General features: G+C 42.0%; 1 protein-coding gene across 2 annotated transcripts; it reads right to left on the minus strand.

The window, feature by feature from the left end:
• Positions 1–1,429: 1,429 nt before the first annotated feature.
• lin52 (lin-52 DREAM MuvB core complex component) lies at positions 1,430–16,066 on the minus strand. 2 transcript variants are annotated; one of them, NM_001303982.1, is given in 6 exon segments: positions 1,430–1,907; positions 13,665–13,748; positions 14,562–14,628; positions 14,724–14,761; positions 14,859–14,933; positions 15,788–15,816. In NM_001303982.1, coding segments are annotated over 6 exon segments (339 nt in total). In that variant the 5' UTR covers positions 15,807–15,816; the 3' UTR covers positions 1,430–1,851.
• Between the last annotated feature and the right edge of the window lie 130 nt (positions 16,067–16,196).

The following is a 16,196-nucleotide window of genomic DNA, read 5'->3' on the forward strand; positions in this document are numbered from 1 at the left end:
ATTGCTTAATTAGGCGAGGAGTTGATTAATTTGCACTAATTGACAGCTAATTAAAGGGCTGAGGGCACATCGGATTGACGTTTGTCGGGGCAGCGAGGCTTGGTGAGGTCAGGACAATGTATTGTTGATGGATAGAAGGGTTTTTTCCTCTCTGTATAGACAACCCTTCCATGGGGAATGACCTGTTTCTTGAGAAGCATGTCTGGCTAGACCGGAGGCCTTGGATGACAGGCTGCTACCAGCAATTGCACCACATTGTTAATGTCAGGTCACTGACTGTGGCAACGCTCAGCCGACTGATCAATGTACATCACTCAACATCAACAAGTGTTACTCCCGCCAATCTCAGCAACAGGCCATGTCAACCAGTGTCAACCAGTCAGTTTTAAACAACCTAAGTTCAAGAAACATCTTACTCTTCTTATAAACGTGTGAAAGGGTAATGTTCATAATAACAGGTAATGGCCATGACTAAAAACAAACACAGTACACTAGAGTAGATAAATGACAGACTACAGGAGGCCATAATAAACTCTGGACGGTGTTGAGGTAAAATAAGTCTGTTGCCCTCCCCATTTCACATTCCTGGCCCTCAGGCCATGTGTTAGTCCCGCTTTCCTTGTCCCACCCCACCCTACCTGTCACAGGAGCCTCCAGTACACAGTGGAAAACACACACGCTGTCTGGGAATGGGGAAATTGTATAAATAATCACTATTTTTGAAGAGGTGAAGCTGGGTCCGTGCAAGAGGCAGGGGGTGCAGCCACTTGGGCAGTTGCTGAATCTGTCTGTGTGAATCGGAAAGACAATTAGGGGCTTATTAGCAGCCTGTGGAGATGTGTAACTTGTGGAGAGTGAGCGCTCGCCAGCGCGGCCAGAGCCCCTTCGACATCTCCAGCCGGGAACAGTCCGACGCATTGTCTCACCTAATTATGCTGGACGGACTTCTTTTTGTTTCCATTCAGCATGCCTGTCCGATTCCCTTTTTGCCTGGCTGCTAGCTCCGACATCGCTGGAAGTGTGCTAATTAGAAAAGAAATGGTCCTAGTAATTATGTCAACTCTCATTAAAAGGGATGACAATGAGCAATATTATTTTTACGCAATGTTTTCTGTAGGGCCTCTACTTCCAATCCTCATTAAATGAAAAAAAAAAGCCCTTGTACCAGAGGAGCGCACTCTCTTGTCAGAGTTCCTTACATGTCCAAAGCCAGAGAGGTGATCTAACAGAGCGTCAACGAAGCAGCGTAGGCATCAAGTTGTCCTAATTAAAAGTTTGAGTTTTCCCCATAACTCTTGCATCATGAAACCACATTTTATCCTGAACCCCTGGAAGATTGTGATCAACTGATGCACACAGAGCAATGAGCAATTCATTTGCTTAAGTGGACAATTATTAAACATGTTATAACTGGAAGAAACAAACATTTGAAATTGTAACACTTTATTACACAATTCTTTGACAACATTTTAAATAATGCTCCTTATAGAAATAAAAAATAAGAATAAATACAGAATATACACTCATTTAGAAACAGTCCTACTAGTTAGCTAAAGAGGAACTTTAAAGCAAATCATTATAAAATTCAATGGAACTGTCTTTGAGGACAACACAGATGTAGGGGGTGAAGTGTTGCAGCCCTTAGACCAAAAAATATGAAATCTGCCATGACTGAATTTAACCCCAGTCTCCATTCAAAAGTAAAATCCAGGGACTTGATAGTTCTTGTATGAGTGTATACATCATGGCATAGTTTTGATAAATCGTTTTTTTCTCTCTCAAGTCAGTCATCCAGGTGTTGTATTACTCTTTGTGCAGTCTCGTACTGTGTATAGAGCAACCCTGGGGTCTTCATTTCTTGGGTCTCTCTAGGATGTTCAGGAACTTTCCCCTGGTCATCTCCCTGGCTGGAGAATGAACAAACGATACAGTGTAAATATCAACTACTGGAAATTTTAGATATCAAACATTTTGGAGCTTATTCAATTCTGCTTGAGGTAACCTACTTAAAAGACAATTTGTCCGTCTAAAATATGTCCACTGACGGTTTTGAAAGTAAGCTTTCACCAGGGATTTAGACTAAAACAAGCTGCAGCACTCCATCTCGCAGTCCCCCACTTCAGAGTGGAATCACTTATCAATGCAAAGCATGTATTTAATTTGCAAGACCTCTAACGGGGAGATAATTTATACAAACATCTGTTCATTCTCTGTACATGGAAAACAACATAAGACGCAGACTAGCTACCAAAGAGATACCCCTAGTGATTGTCATCTCAAGGCAGCCAGATACAGGTATTCAAGCATCTCCGACTGAGTGTGTGCGTGTCCGCAGATGTAACTGTGAGAAAGAAAATCCTGGGGGCGTGAAAAAGGATTATTTTCTCTTAAAGATACCTTTCTAAGGAACGTAAACTAATGAGTTCACAACATTTTATGAAGCGCCTACATAAGGTACACTGTCATGCTAGAATTACTACTTACAGCAACCCCTTCCGCCTGAGACTTTGGCTATATCCACAAAGAACGTGTACATGTTGTTTTCACTCAACTGAGAACACCTTTTATACCCATTTCATTGTACCAAAAGCTTTCAGACAGATTCCTAGAATGTCCAAATTAAACATTTGTGCTGCATATACAGCTCCGGAAAAAATTAAGAAACCACTGCAACTTTTGTTTTCCTTTCCAAAAAAGTAGAAAAGGAAAGTTTTGAGTGAGGAACCGAAGCATTGAATTTGCAGTGGTCTCTTAATTCTAACCCTTCTATTCCTCATTCAAAACCTTCCTTTTCGACTTTTATGGAAAGGAAAGAAAAAGGTGCAGTGTACCCCTCCATTTCTGGAGCTGAATTCTGTATGAAATAGTAACATCTGAAGTCTATGACACACTGACCCCATTTGGTGCTGGATATCTTCTCAACTATCTTCAGTACTTGTTAGTTTTCAGGTTTTTTTTACATGCTGCTAAGCTTCTGTAGTTCTGATGGTGAAACTGTCAGTGGATGGTAGTGGCTGAAACATCCACGCCTACCCCCTGGAGTGTTCCTGATCGTTTCCTGTAGCGATCGGCCAACAATCGGTAACGGCCAATTATAGGCAAACATTTTGATTTTTTTAATGAATTTAAATAAATTACTCCTTAGAAAATTACACCATACCCAAAGACCAACAATGGCCTTTGTTTAAGCAGTTTTGAGAGTTAAATACCTTATTTACTACAATTATATCCAGGCAATGTATAATGTACAATAACAGAAAGTATTCCCTTGTGTATTTATCATATCATTCATCCAATTCTCCATTTATTTTCAGACTAAGTCTATTTTACAATATTTTTGAAAAATAACACCTTATTTCAAAACTAACTGTTTTGAAATAAGGTGAAAATGTAAATTGTTGTAATTTCTAAATGATGTAATCAAATACACAAATACCTTTGAATGAAAGCTGAGAATCTATATAAGCTTATGGTAAGTACAGCTGGTACTATAAGCATCAGTACAATTTAGAAGTGGCTTAATCCTGGTACAGTGCATTCTGAAAGTATTCAGATCCCTTCACTCGTTCCACATTTTGTTCCATTACAGCCTTATTCTAAAATGAATTAAGTCGATTTGTTCATCATCAATCTACACTCACTATAATGACAAAGCAAAACAGTTTTTTAGATATTCTTGCAAATTTATTACAAGATACAAAAACTGAAATATTTTAGAATAATGCTGTTAAGTAACAAAAGGTGAAAGGGTATGAATACGATGGGATCACATATTTAAACTTCATACTCACGACAACATAAAGAGCAACACAGATTACACAGAACATTACTTTGAGTAAATTCCAAGTTTCAAAAATATTTTTGTCTGGAGTTTTTTGGAACCTGAAACCAGAGCTGACGATATCTGGGTGTTTGTTGGGCTGTGCAGAGTATGGTAAAGGGGTTAGCTGTGCAGCGGTGGCGGCTAATGAAAAAGCAGGGTGGATTGTAATTTAGATGAGCCGCTCCGCCTGGAATTATAATGCCCCGGCTGGGCACAGGCCGCTTCACCTTGAGGTGTCCATCATCAGTTTAAACATTATGCTAATTGGATTGGGATTGATTAATTTTGCACAGTGCTGCCGTCTCTTCAAATAACACTAAACAAAATAACAGGAGAAAGACAGTCCGAAATGCAACAAAACCATAAAAGATCTGGTGGGATTTATGAATTAGGACGCTTCAAAACTACCGTTAACTATTCAGCTTTTGGGTTTGGCGCACCGGAACCTAAAACCTTAGAATCATGTCTGTATTACAGATGCAAATTACATTCACTGTAGCTCAGTGAGTAGAGCATGGCACTTTCATTCCTGAGATGACCTGTGTGTAAAAAACAACAACACATGCATGACAAAGTAGTTTGAGTTCAATATTGTTGTTATTATTGTGTGCTTGTATTTCCTGAGTGTTAAAGCAGAGTGCTTGCAATGGCAGGGTTGGGGGGCTGATTCCCACAGGTGGCCAGGGGGAACTATGCAAACATAGAAACTCACTACCGTGACTTGCCCTGGATGAGAGTGTCTCCAAAACTACTTAAATGTGAATGCTCTCAGAGCAATGCGTAACTACATTTCTTATATACACATTATTAGTATTAATCATTAGTTGTGATTATTAGAAAAATAACCAAGCTATAATATCGACAGTCTTTGACTTGGTCCACACTTATACCGTAAATGGTAAACTCAGTCAAGTTGGATGGGGACCTTTGGTGAATTTTCCACTCTTACCACATATTCTCAATTGGACTGAGTCGGTGCTTTGATTTGGCCACTCCTGGACATTGACCTTTTTGTGTTTAAGCCATTCCAGTGTGGCTTTGGCTGTATGTTTGCAGTCATTGTCCAGCTGGAAGACAAATTTTGTCCCAAGTCTTCAGCAAGATTTCTCTGTACTTCGCCGCATACATTTTACACTATATTCAACAGCATTCCAGGCCCTGGCACAGGGAAGCATCCCCATAGCATGGTGCTGCAACCATGCTTCACGGTAGGGCGGTATGGATGGAGTTCCCAGTGATCTGCAGTGTTAGGCTTGCGCTAAACAAAAAGCACGATTTTGGTCGTATCCAACCATATAATCTCCCACAACTTAGATTTGATATACGTTTTTTTTAACAATGGCTTTCTTTTTCACAGTCTCCCATGAAGGACACTTTTGTGAAGCACCCGGGCAATTGTCACAGTCATTCCCCACTCAGCTGTGGAAGACAATTTTTTTTGAGTTACCATAGGGCTTTTGAGCCGCATTTCCACAGGTGCTTTACCACAGTACCAGGGCTACACCGGTGATTTACGCTAATGCTGGCTCTAAACATTCCTGTTTTGACTGTGCATTTGGTTCCAAAGCCTTAAGGAGGGGATCAAATGGGTGGGGAACTATAAACGCAATTTGGTTTCCCAGTTATGAAAAACAAAAGGCGTTGTTTTTCTGGTAGTAAAATAAAATGAACAATAACGCCATGCTCGGTTTGTTTCTAATAAACAGTTTGAACTTGAGTAATGAAACGAATTTATTCCTCAAACTACTGTGACCAGCACCTTCTCCACGTACACTCGTGACACATGCAACCGTAAGCCAGTGTATTCAGTAGTTAGTTTAATAAGTAAGTTGTCAAAACTATCCACCTTCAATAGAAGGATTTGGTAGAAATTCTGAGGTATTTTGTGTTATAGGTTCTGCAAGCCACATCTCCGTCTCAGCGCTCATCGTACCCCCGTCAGTCGTTCTAAACCCTTGGAGTCTTCCCGGTACTGTTCAGGGCTCAACGTAAAACATTTTTTTACTGTCCATTCTTACAAAGGTTGTAATTTATCAATGTTACAACATAGAACCAAATACTTTTGTCACTTAACATGATTAATCATTTATGAAATGCATTCTGGATATATAAAAAAACTGGAATGGAAACATTTCTGGACTTTAGGGTAAATCACCTGTGTTTGGCACCAGTGGAAATTAGGCATTGGTGGCCTCCCTGACTACAGCCTTTCGTGGTCGGAGACTCCGTTTGTGAGGATGGCCCGTAACAGAAATATTCACAGTTCTGCCATATTCTCTCCATTTCTTAATAATGGACTGTGCTCAACAGGGGATATTCAACCTTGTAAATGTACTTATATCCTACCTGACTGGGTTTTGAAAACCACTGTCATTTATTCTTTTTGAACAATAGGACTATATTAATTAGCTCCATTCCATTGAAATCTAATGCATGGAATGTCCATGGACTTAGACTGGAGGGCTTGGAAATGTGCAAATCCTTCTTAGAAATCAAACCATTGTGAGCTTTCTACTACAGGTTTCTTGGGAAATTTTTATTTCTTCTTTTACGTATTCTAAAGTCGTAAGTTGTAATTGTTTTGAAATTGCAACAGCTGGTACAAACATTTACTGCAATATTTTTGTAATGGTATTCATTGAAAGGGTGGCTTGCCCACTTCAGGTTGGTGGAGAGTGCCTGCCTCAAGTGGAGGAGTTTAAGTATCTAGGGATGTTGTTCACGAGTGAGGGAAGGATGGAACGGGAGATTGACAGACGGATCGGTGCAGCTTCTGCAGTAATGCGGTCGATGTATCGGTCTGTCGTGGTGAAGAAAGAGCTGAGCCACAAGGCGAAGCTCTCGATTTACCGGTCAATCTACGTTCCTACTCTCACCTATGGTCATGAGCTTTAGGTCATGACCGAAAGTACAAGATCTCGGATGGGCATCTGTTTCGGATGCCTCCGGAACGCCTTCCTGGAAAGGTGTTCCGGTCCCGTCCCACCGGGAGGAAACCCCCGGGGAAGACCAAGGACACGCTGGAGGGACTATGTCTCCCGGCGGGCCTGGGAACGCCTCGGTGTCCCCCCGGAAGAGCTGGAGGAAGTGTCTGGGGAGAGGGAAGTCTGGGCATCTCTGCTTAGACTGCTGATGTATGTATTCATTGATTTGGAATTTGAACACTTGAAACTCAAATGTTAAAATTCTAGCAGCATTTTCCAGTGAACTCTATAGGAACTCAAACTTCTTTAAGAATTTAGTTTTGTACTTCAGGTAAGGAATCATATATAATATATAGCCAGGGTGAAGAAATAACCTTATATAACCACTACTGAACGCACTTTCATTATGCAGACAAGGCTAGCTACTTAACACGCTACTGTAGCTTGCAACCAAATAACATCTCTAAATGCATTTTGTATATTTCAGTAAGCTAAAGATCAGTGAGGAAAACATATATATTTTAGTCATTTTGCAGACTGAGCGACTTGCATATATTATTGACTGCATACATTTGGAACCTATTTATTCACTTCTTATTACAGGTGAGGGAGAAGAGATATATGGGCCAATTGGAAGCTTGGAATGATTAATTGGCCATTATATTGTGAGGGGAAAATGAGAGATTTTCCAGAGGTTCACAGCACTACTCTTACAGTACTGTAAGTGCCATGGGATGTTTAATGACCAGCGTTTCAACCATTTATTGCGAGCGGTAGAGATTGTGGCTGATCCCTGTCACCCTGGAAATTGACTATTTTGTAATTTATTAATGCTCAGTCTACTGTTTTTATGCTCAGTCCACTGTTTTTATTTATTTTATATAAATTGTTGCACTAACTAATTCCTTGTTTGCTGTGATACATACTTGGCAATAAAACTCTGATTTCTGTCCCTTACACTGTCCTGGTGCACTGGCTCTCCAAAACCACTTCCAGCTGAATCAGGACTCATACCAGGGAAAGGCAACAAAGCAAAACAGATTGCTTACAAGAATACAGCCTACAAGTCCATTTATGTTAACTGCAACACAGCCTACAAGTCAATTTATTTCAATACTTCTTACAGTCAAAGCGTGTACTTTGGTGCCAGATGACTTTGCCAGATTCTGAGCAAGCACTTCCCTTGATAATTAGTGACCCCATTTGTCATAGAATTAAAGAAGGCACAACATAAAAAAACTGACAAGGCAGACAAAATTATGGTCCAATTTCAATCATTCCTTCAGGTTTGTCGATCAGTAAGCTCGGAGGGCCAAAGGAAATCATACAAATGTATTATAGTCAGGAATGGGTTAAAAGCGGGGGAAAAATGAACCAGCCAGCCATGCACTTGGACGGACAGACAGACAAAAATAATTAGCCAGCCTCTATCAGGCAACTAGACGGACAGATGGACAGACAGAAACACACACACACACAGAGACCTCTCGCCAAAATGCATACTTACATAGATTTGTGCATTCACTTAACAACACATACACACTGTTTCAGGCCAGAATTGTTCAACACTGATTAGAGGGAGTTAGAGGTTTGTTTAGTTGATTAGAAAGGTCAATCACTAATTCTGTACCAAGTTAATCAGTGACTTGTTACAGCTGCCATCCATACTAAATGACACCTTATAGATTGTGAGGGTCATGTCTTCACACTGTTTACTTGTTGCTGTCAAATTATCATTTAGCCCAGGCAGGTTTGGTCTGGAAACACCAACACAACATTGGACTAACGTAGACAGTGAAATAAAATGACATAGGTCCTCCACAACCAGACAAATATCCTGTACTTTTCAAACCACTCTTCAAAATAGAAATCTGATATGTATCTAGGCATGGCTCCAAATGCGTATAGCCATGCCTAGATGTAAAATCAACACCCCACCAGTCTGACTGGTGCCACATCACTGCCCCACCACCAGGAGTGAGTGATCTGGGTGTCAGCCGCGTCATCTCCCCCGGCGCACTCTGCTCCCCTGTGTGTAGAATGGTAGCAATCATGACGAGTCTGATCCAGCCCTCCACACTCCACAGAGCCCAGCCAGATTCCTGTTAGCCCCAGAGACAGATGACCACCTGGGTTAACTGGTGTCCCAACCTCCAGCCCTGACTGCCCCAATTCACTTTCATTAGGAGCCAAGCAGACTAATCTGACCCCCGCTGCCCATCTTCAAGTGCCACTCAGCTATTACTGGCTGTAAGCTTTATTTAATGGATTTAACATCCATTCTCACTGCCCACTTCCCCTGGGACCAGAGAGGCACAGAGATGACCCCCCCCCCCCCCCACACACACACACACACAGCTCATTCCATCATTAACACATTCTTCTCCCCACACCTCGCAGCACATACACCTGACGCTCATGTTTGTGTTCAAAATTCAATTACCCACTTATTGATACTTCACAGGGATATTTAAGATGCAGACATGGCCAGTGATTTCCCTCGGGAGCCACTGGTTCCTCTTTATGTCCCAACCAAGAGTGCCCCCCCCCCCCCAATATTTTCCTGCCGGCTGCCTGTGTGCACTGACAAACACACACCCGCACGAACAAACAAACACATCTACACCTCCCCACCCCTGCCCCAGCCTATCCCTGTTCAAGAGGTGTCCTTATTAATAGGCAATCAGTCAAAATTCATTCATTAAAAAGCCTAAAAGGTTTTACACCGCCACTATGATTAGCTAGGAAAGAAAATCCAATGAATTCCTAATGCGTTTATGGAAATGAGGTGTCATTTCCGATCTGCTCAGGCGGGCAGGCAGGGTGGAGGAACAGGAGGTGTGCAGCTCTCCCTCCCCTTCGCCACTGACACTGGGCCACAGAGCACAACACACTGGCTAACTACTGCACTGTTGGCCGTTTTAGACAACGTTGGTGCGCTAGCCTGACCTCGTAAATAGATCAAGCGTAATTGTCAAAAGTCAACAGTTTGATGAACAAAAGTTAGGATCATTTTCTACTATTGCGATTCGGCGCGGTGCTTAACAGAAAACGAACCAGCAGTAGCCAGGCAATGCCGGTTTGAGGCCTTTGAATAAACCTGATGCATATTTTGATGAACAGAAACTGTTTAAGGAAAATGTTCTCATACATGCAATTTGCAAGGCACACAACGATAACTGCACTTGTAAGTCCCTCCGGACGAGGTCGTCAGTTGCATCGTCACCTGGACATTCACTATACGATTTCTAATACCTTAACTGGGAAGAGTTCCCATTTAGCGCTTTCCACGTCTCAAATTGTCCTTTAGATCAATTCAGGACGTGTTGTTGTTGAGGCCGTCGCGTTTTTGGTCTCAGACACTGAACGAGGAGTGTGCTGAAGAGCCTCGCAACGCAAGGGACAACCGAAACGTGGCAAAACCGTACCCGGCATGAAAAGGAAACGACTCCTGTTTCAGATTCCCATCACGCCAATCCTAAACGCCGTCTGCACCATGTCTACCGCGGACGGGCCCTGCCATTCATCTCTACTATGAGCCCATAAAGGAAGAGGGGGACAGTGGGGGTGGGGGGGGCAGTGGGGGGGGGGTTGTCCTCTGTTCCTCATTCTGAGGCTGTCAGGGAGCAACACTTCATAACGGGCCGCCCCGCGGTTGCTCAGGCTGCCCTGATGGATTGATGAAGGCACATTATCACCGTGGGCCAGTGTGAATGCAATCATATTCAGCAGCACGGGCCTCTTAATAGGTAGGAGATTGATCCTGAGGAGGCTGAGAATGCGGGGCCATTATGAGCTGTCAGGACTGACCTTCAGGCTCACCTCCACATAGGCTGGGATGTAGGGTCATCCCGGTTCCACTGTGGCGGTGGTACCGTGGGCTTCAGGACAGCTCACAGCCATTGCCAGCCAACACTGAGCACGACTGCTCTTGACTGGCACTCCCTTTGTATCAACACAAACACGGATGATTAGGTCAGCCTAATTCCGCTGCCAATAATTCATATATTGCAAGTGGAGGCTTATTCTGTACAGCACCGGTCCTCATTATCTGACAGACGGGTCATCGAAACATAATACCAGTCCAGACTAAAAGGTCTCGGCATCTGGACACAGCCTGGCACATCAGGTCTCATCAGAGAGAAGGGCATTACTGCATCAAGACCCTGTCAGCCCGCAGCGGAGGGGGATCAGTGAAACCTACAAGTGTTAGAGCAGCAGCAGCCTGAGGCATGTCCCTCAGGGCCACTCTCCTTTCAATTACCTCCAATAACAGCACTTATCATAGTCATCAGCGCTCCCGTGGGACCCAGGGCCTGACGCCGGGCCCTGCGGCCTACGACAGCAGCATTCATCACAGGGTGGGTCAGCAGCTGGGGTCTGGGGAGGAGGACACGCGCCAGGCCTCCCTGGGGACACACCCGGGGGGAGCGTCACAAAGCCATCAGGAGGTGGATAGGAGGTCCTCCCAAGGGACAGGGGCCTGCCACACCTTCCATACACACACACACACACACACACACACGTAATAACGCACGTGCGTGCATGACATGCATGTATGATGTGTCGCCCCACTTCCAGACCCCTCCATCCGAAAGGCTTCCTGTCTTGGATATACTGAGATGAAGCTATATTTCGTAATGTTCCATTAAATGGATGTGGAAGTTGGATGTCCTCCTGGAGGTGTCAGGGGGAAGCGGCGTCCTCTAAGTCAGAGGTGTCTATTCTGGCCAGTCTTCTTCCTCTACAGGCTTCAGGGCGGGATGGGTGTTTTCACCAGCTGATTGTGCTCTGCCCATTAACCAGCCAGCTCACAGTTTAATGGGCCACATGTTTAAGGGGATGTAGTAAATCCTTTCCCCTGCCCTCGTGCTCGCTCTCTTTTCCTGCTCTCTCTTTCTCTCTCCACTGCTCTCCAGCGGCTCATTTACAGGCATTGAAGAGTGCACAAACAAGATGAAAAAGTAGCTGAGATTTACAAGGCCTCCCCCAACAGCCGGGAAAAGGGAGAAAATTAAACCTGAGCACATTAAAGAGGCGCCATTACAAGCTGCTCCGAAACCAATAACAGACATCACTGTGCCGCGTCATCCCAAGGTACATGACATTGGTTGCAGAGACAACATTCCTTCCTTTATGACAGACACCATCTTTAGAAGTACCAGCAAGCTGCAAAACACTCTGAAAATGTTTGAACAAAGACGTATGCATTGAATTAAAAACTCACTGCATCCTTTGCAGATCAGTCAGGCTAAACCTGAAAAAAAATTTGAGCAAAGTCTGATCATTTAATTTGCCCATAAAAGGCAGTAAATGAAGCTTATTGCGCTGGGGCAAGATTGGTCCCTCAGACCCTGTATTAGACTGTATGATCAGCCTGTTTAATTTGTATTTAGCTGCGATGATATGTTATAATATTGTAGACAGAAGATCCTAACCAGTAAATATGAGCCTGAAATAAGCAGATAACAGATCTCGTCGACGCTGAGGTTAATTACACTAATCTGAGCTTCCATAATGCCTGCTACATAATACGCGGAACATTTGAGCAGTACCATTGCTTTTGTCCTCCCCAACAAATCTACACACATTTGGACGCGATTCCCTGCCACTCATGCAGTCACATCGTGCTCTATATCTTTGCGTATTTTGAGGTGGCTTTCAATGGAGCCAAATTGAGCTCAAATGTATTGACTGTAAGAAGAGAAAAACTTAACTGAAAAATATCATCGTATGAAAAAACTTGTTTGAACTAAGACATTTTAAGATCGGACAACGATTTAATGATTTTAGCATATACTTTTTCCACACTTGAATCTATTTTTTTCATAAGTTTGAATTTAGTTTATTCATACTATGAAATATTGCAGTTACGTTTTTCTTTTCTTACAGTCAATACATTGGAGCTCAATTTGGCTCCATAGCTTTCTTTTTCAATGTTGCCATTAAACAAAAAGAGATTTCTCCTTTTTCTGAGCGAGTGGGGCAAAGCCCATACAAATCATGTTTGGCGTAATCCTCTCCAGAATCAGCCTACTTTAATCATCCTGTCTTTATGGAATTTCTCTTTTAAGCATTGAATGGAAGCTAAATCCACTCCAGATTTAAGGTAGAACTCCCGCCGAGGCATATATTTAAATATTATTTTACAGAGTGCTCCACAACAAGAGAGCATGCAAAATGACTGAATAGTTAAGCGCTGGCAACATAATTTAATGAGGAATCACTCAGTTGTATTTTGACAAAATATTTGAATTCCACATAGCTACTAGGTTCTTGTTTCAGGGTTTTGCACATGGTGTGCTTGGTCCACAAAGATCTAAGTACCCATCTTCCTCTTAGGAAAAATAGGAGCACTTAGCTATATATCTCTCTAATCCACACTTTATGGATTAGGACAATGGAAGCAGAAAATCTATCAAACCACACTTTGCATTCATCACATGCGTCAATACTTGTTATGTTATGTGAAACCTGCCCCCAGATAACCCGGTTTTCAAATGCAATCTCAAACTGCTGTTGTGTTATGCCGAAATATAAAACCATAATCAACACCACAAAGTTAAGGAATTCATATATGGAGTAGTGGTTTCTACAGAAGTTAATTAGACAGGGTGGCCTTCATCATTATAATCAAACAACACTCTTCGTTTAGCATGTATAACCATCTCATTCATACAATATTCAGAAAGATCACATTACTAATACAATTAATCTAATAAGACGCATCTTGTGTGAAATGTCAAATCCGTTGTATAAGTGTAGCAGCTACTTGAAATGTTAATGGACTATTCAGACAGACAAGGACATTCACCAGATGGGTAGCAGCACCATCTAGAGGAAGCTCAAGGACCGACAAACTAGACTGTGAAAGTGATCAACTTGTCTGTGTGGTGGGGGTTCACGTAAATACATACACTCCTCAAGGCCCAGCTGGTAGGCCAGATTCTGTAACCCTTTGACTTTCTCCATCAGGTTGGCTGTGGTTAGACTTCCCAGCTCTGGAAGAATAGAGTTGGAGTACAGTTAGGGTATAGTCTTTAGTCTGTTCCCCAGGTAGATGACGCCTGACAGTTAGACTACCACGCAATCTATGGGGTGAAAGCCTTGTATTTATAGAATGCTTTTAATTTAAACAAAACTCTTCATACAAGTTTGCCCATGGAAAGTGTTTAGCAAAAACATTCAGGGGGGTGCAAAAATTCCCCCATTTTGTATACCACACCACAAATAATCTTCATTGAAACAAGAAAGAAAAAAGGGTTGAGTTTAAAGGCTGCTCAAACGAGGCAGCTGTTCAATTTCTGAATCAGTGTTGACCCATTACAGTTGAAAATGCAGCCAGTGCAGTTATATGTCAACCTGTAGTCCTAAACTGAAGGAAATTCATGCTTTATGACACGTCCTCCAGCAGCATCTCCGTTTCCATCCTAGGAGTGCCCAGGACTGACTAGGACCTGCTGAGCTTCAGAAGAAAACTAAGCAATTCTTTACTGGCTGTCTTTACTGGGCCTCATTATAAATGAAGTTGTTTAGTGGCCTAGAGTGGTCGAGCAACCTAACCCGCTACCTCCATTCATGTCCAGCTGCAGCATGATTCTGAAACTTATGATGGTATGGTGTGGGATGCAAAACAGGTCAGCTTCGAGGACCTTGGTCTTTTTGATGTTCTTGCATTCAGGACCAACATGTCAAAGTGATTTCCAAGCACTTCTACAATGGGCAAATATGGACATGTGGAAGGTTTCATTCAAACAAAAAAGCTTGCTGCCAAACTAATTTCCTTCAAATGCATTTACCCTGCTGTACTTTACCTTTTAACATTTCAATGTCCTCAATCTCCAGTTCTGCCATCCATTTGGGTGGAGAATTGGTAATTGGCTGCAAAACAGAAAATAAAAAAAGTATTTCCTTTTTTTGCCATGTAGGTCTATTTACTTTTCAAATCTTGCTGGCTATCTTGGAAAAACACTCACATTTTTGCAACATGCAGCAAATTCTGCAACGCCTGGCACTGTGTGAGGGATGAAAGCAGGAAATCCAAATCAGAAATGAGCATTCTGGAATAATAGTTTTATAAATTCGTGGACTACCACAGAGAAGACACTTACTTTGCTCTGGCCATAGATCAGGAGAAGCTCTATCCAGATTCTCAAAACTCAGCAGAGAGGATTCAAAATCATCACCTTTTAAAGAGAAAAATTTATTTTAATCAACACTAAATGTCAGAGCTGGTTTTCAGCTTTGCGAAGTCATCGAGCTTGCTTTAATCAATATGGCAAATCTAGAATAGCAAGCTAGTACAGGTAAATAATTAGCTAGTGATTGGGTTTGAAATGAAAATAAAGTAATGATAGGAGATATACGTAATATAATCATTTTTGCTCGATGAGTGAGTTTGCTTTTGTGTTGTCAAGAAGTAGCTTAGTTGAGTAAAGTTGCTAGCTGGCTATTCTGTTATAACATTAGTTAGACAGCTACTGTACAGTACTGTAGATCAGTTGGAAAATGTTTTATATATCTAACGATAGCAATCAGCTACAGACGACTTTCCACTCACCTCTTCCATGTTTTTTTTTTATTGTCACATTACAGTTCGTATTACTGTAGTTGGCTAGCATATTTCGTAACATTAGCGTGTCATTACTGCACTATTAGCTATTTAGCTTCAGTAGCTAGGTCAGAGTCCAAAAACTATCCATGAACTGTAATTTAATACACTGTTACGTTGGATAGGCCTAGTTATTAGTTGACAACCAGCAAAGCCATCTTATCAAGGAACTACTATTACTATAGCTAGATCATGGTTTGGAAGAAGGGCATTGAAGGCTGGCTTTTGGTTTGGCATACAAACTGTTTTGCTCAGTGTGTGACCATAAGACTCGTGAAAAACGTAAGCATAATTTGCATCACATATACACTTATATCATATTAGAATATTTCCGCAAATAGAAATACGACACACCTCCGTTTTTAATGTAATTTGTCATCAAAATGTCTATTTATACAACCAACAACGAAGTAAAGAATTAGAATTTACCTCCATTCGGAGACGCCATCTTCAGACCCATACACGTGATATAATGCAACCAATGGGTTAACGTAGTTTCAGATTGACGTGCCTGCAATATGAACTTGTCAGCAGATGGTGTATAATTCACCGTTGTTTGTCAAAGCGCCACAAAACTATTCTTATACGCGTAAATAACTTTGTCTAAGGTTTTCCTATACACACCAGTGACTGTATGTACAGTGCATGTCAGCAGCCTACAAGATTGGGTATTACTAATACGGATTCCGAAAGTATCTAGTGGTAGCTGCTCCTCCTCCACGGTAATGTCTGTCAACTTGTCAAATACATTATTAAATTTGTAAAAAATTTAAATACAACACTACCAATTAAAGGCACTTTGTATTTTTAAAATTAGGAAAATATACAGTGAGTCAAA

This window comes from Esox lucius, chromosome 15 (genome assembly GCF_011004845.1).
Source record: "Esox lucius isolate fEsoLuc1 chromosome 15, fEsoLuc1.pri, whole genome shotgun sequence".
Lineage (NCBI taxonomy): Eukaryota > Metazoa > Chordata > Actinopteri > Esociformes > Esocidae > Esox > Esox lucius.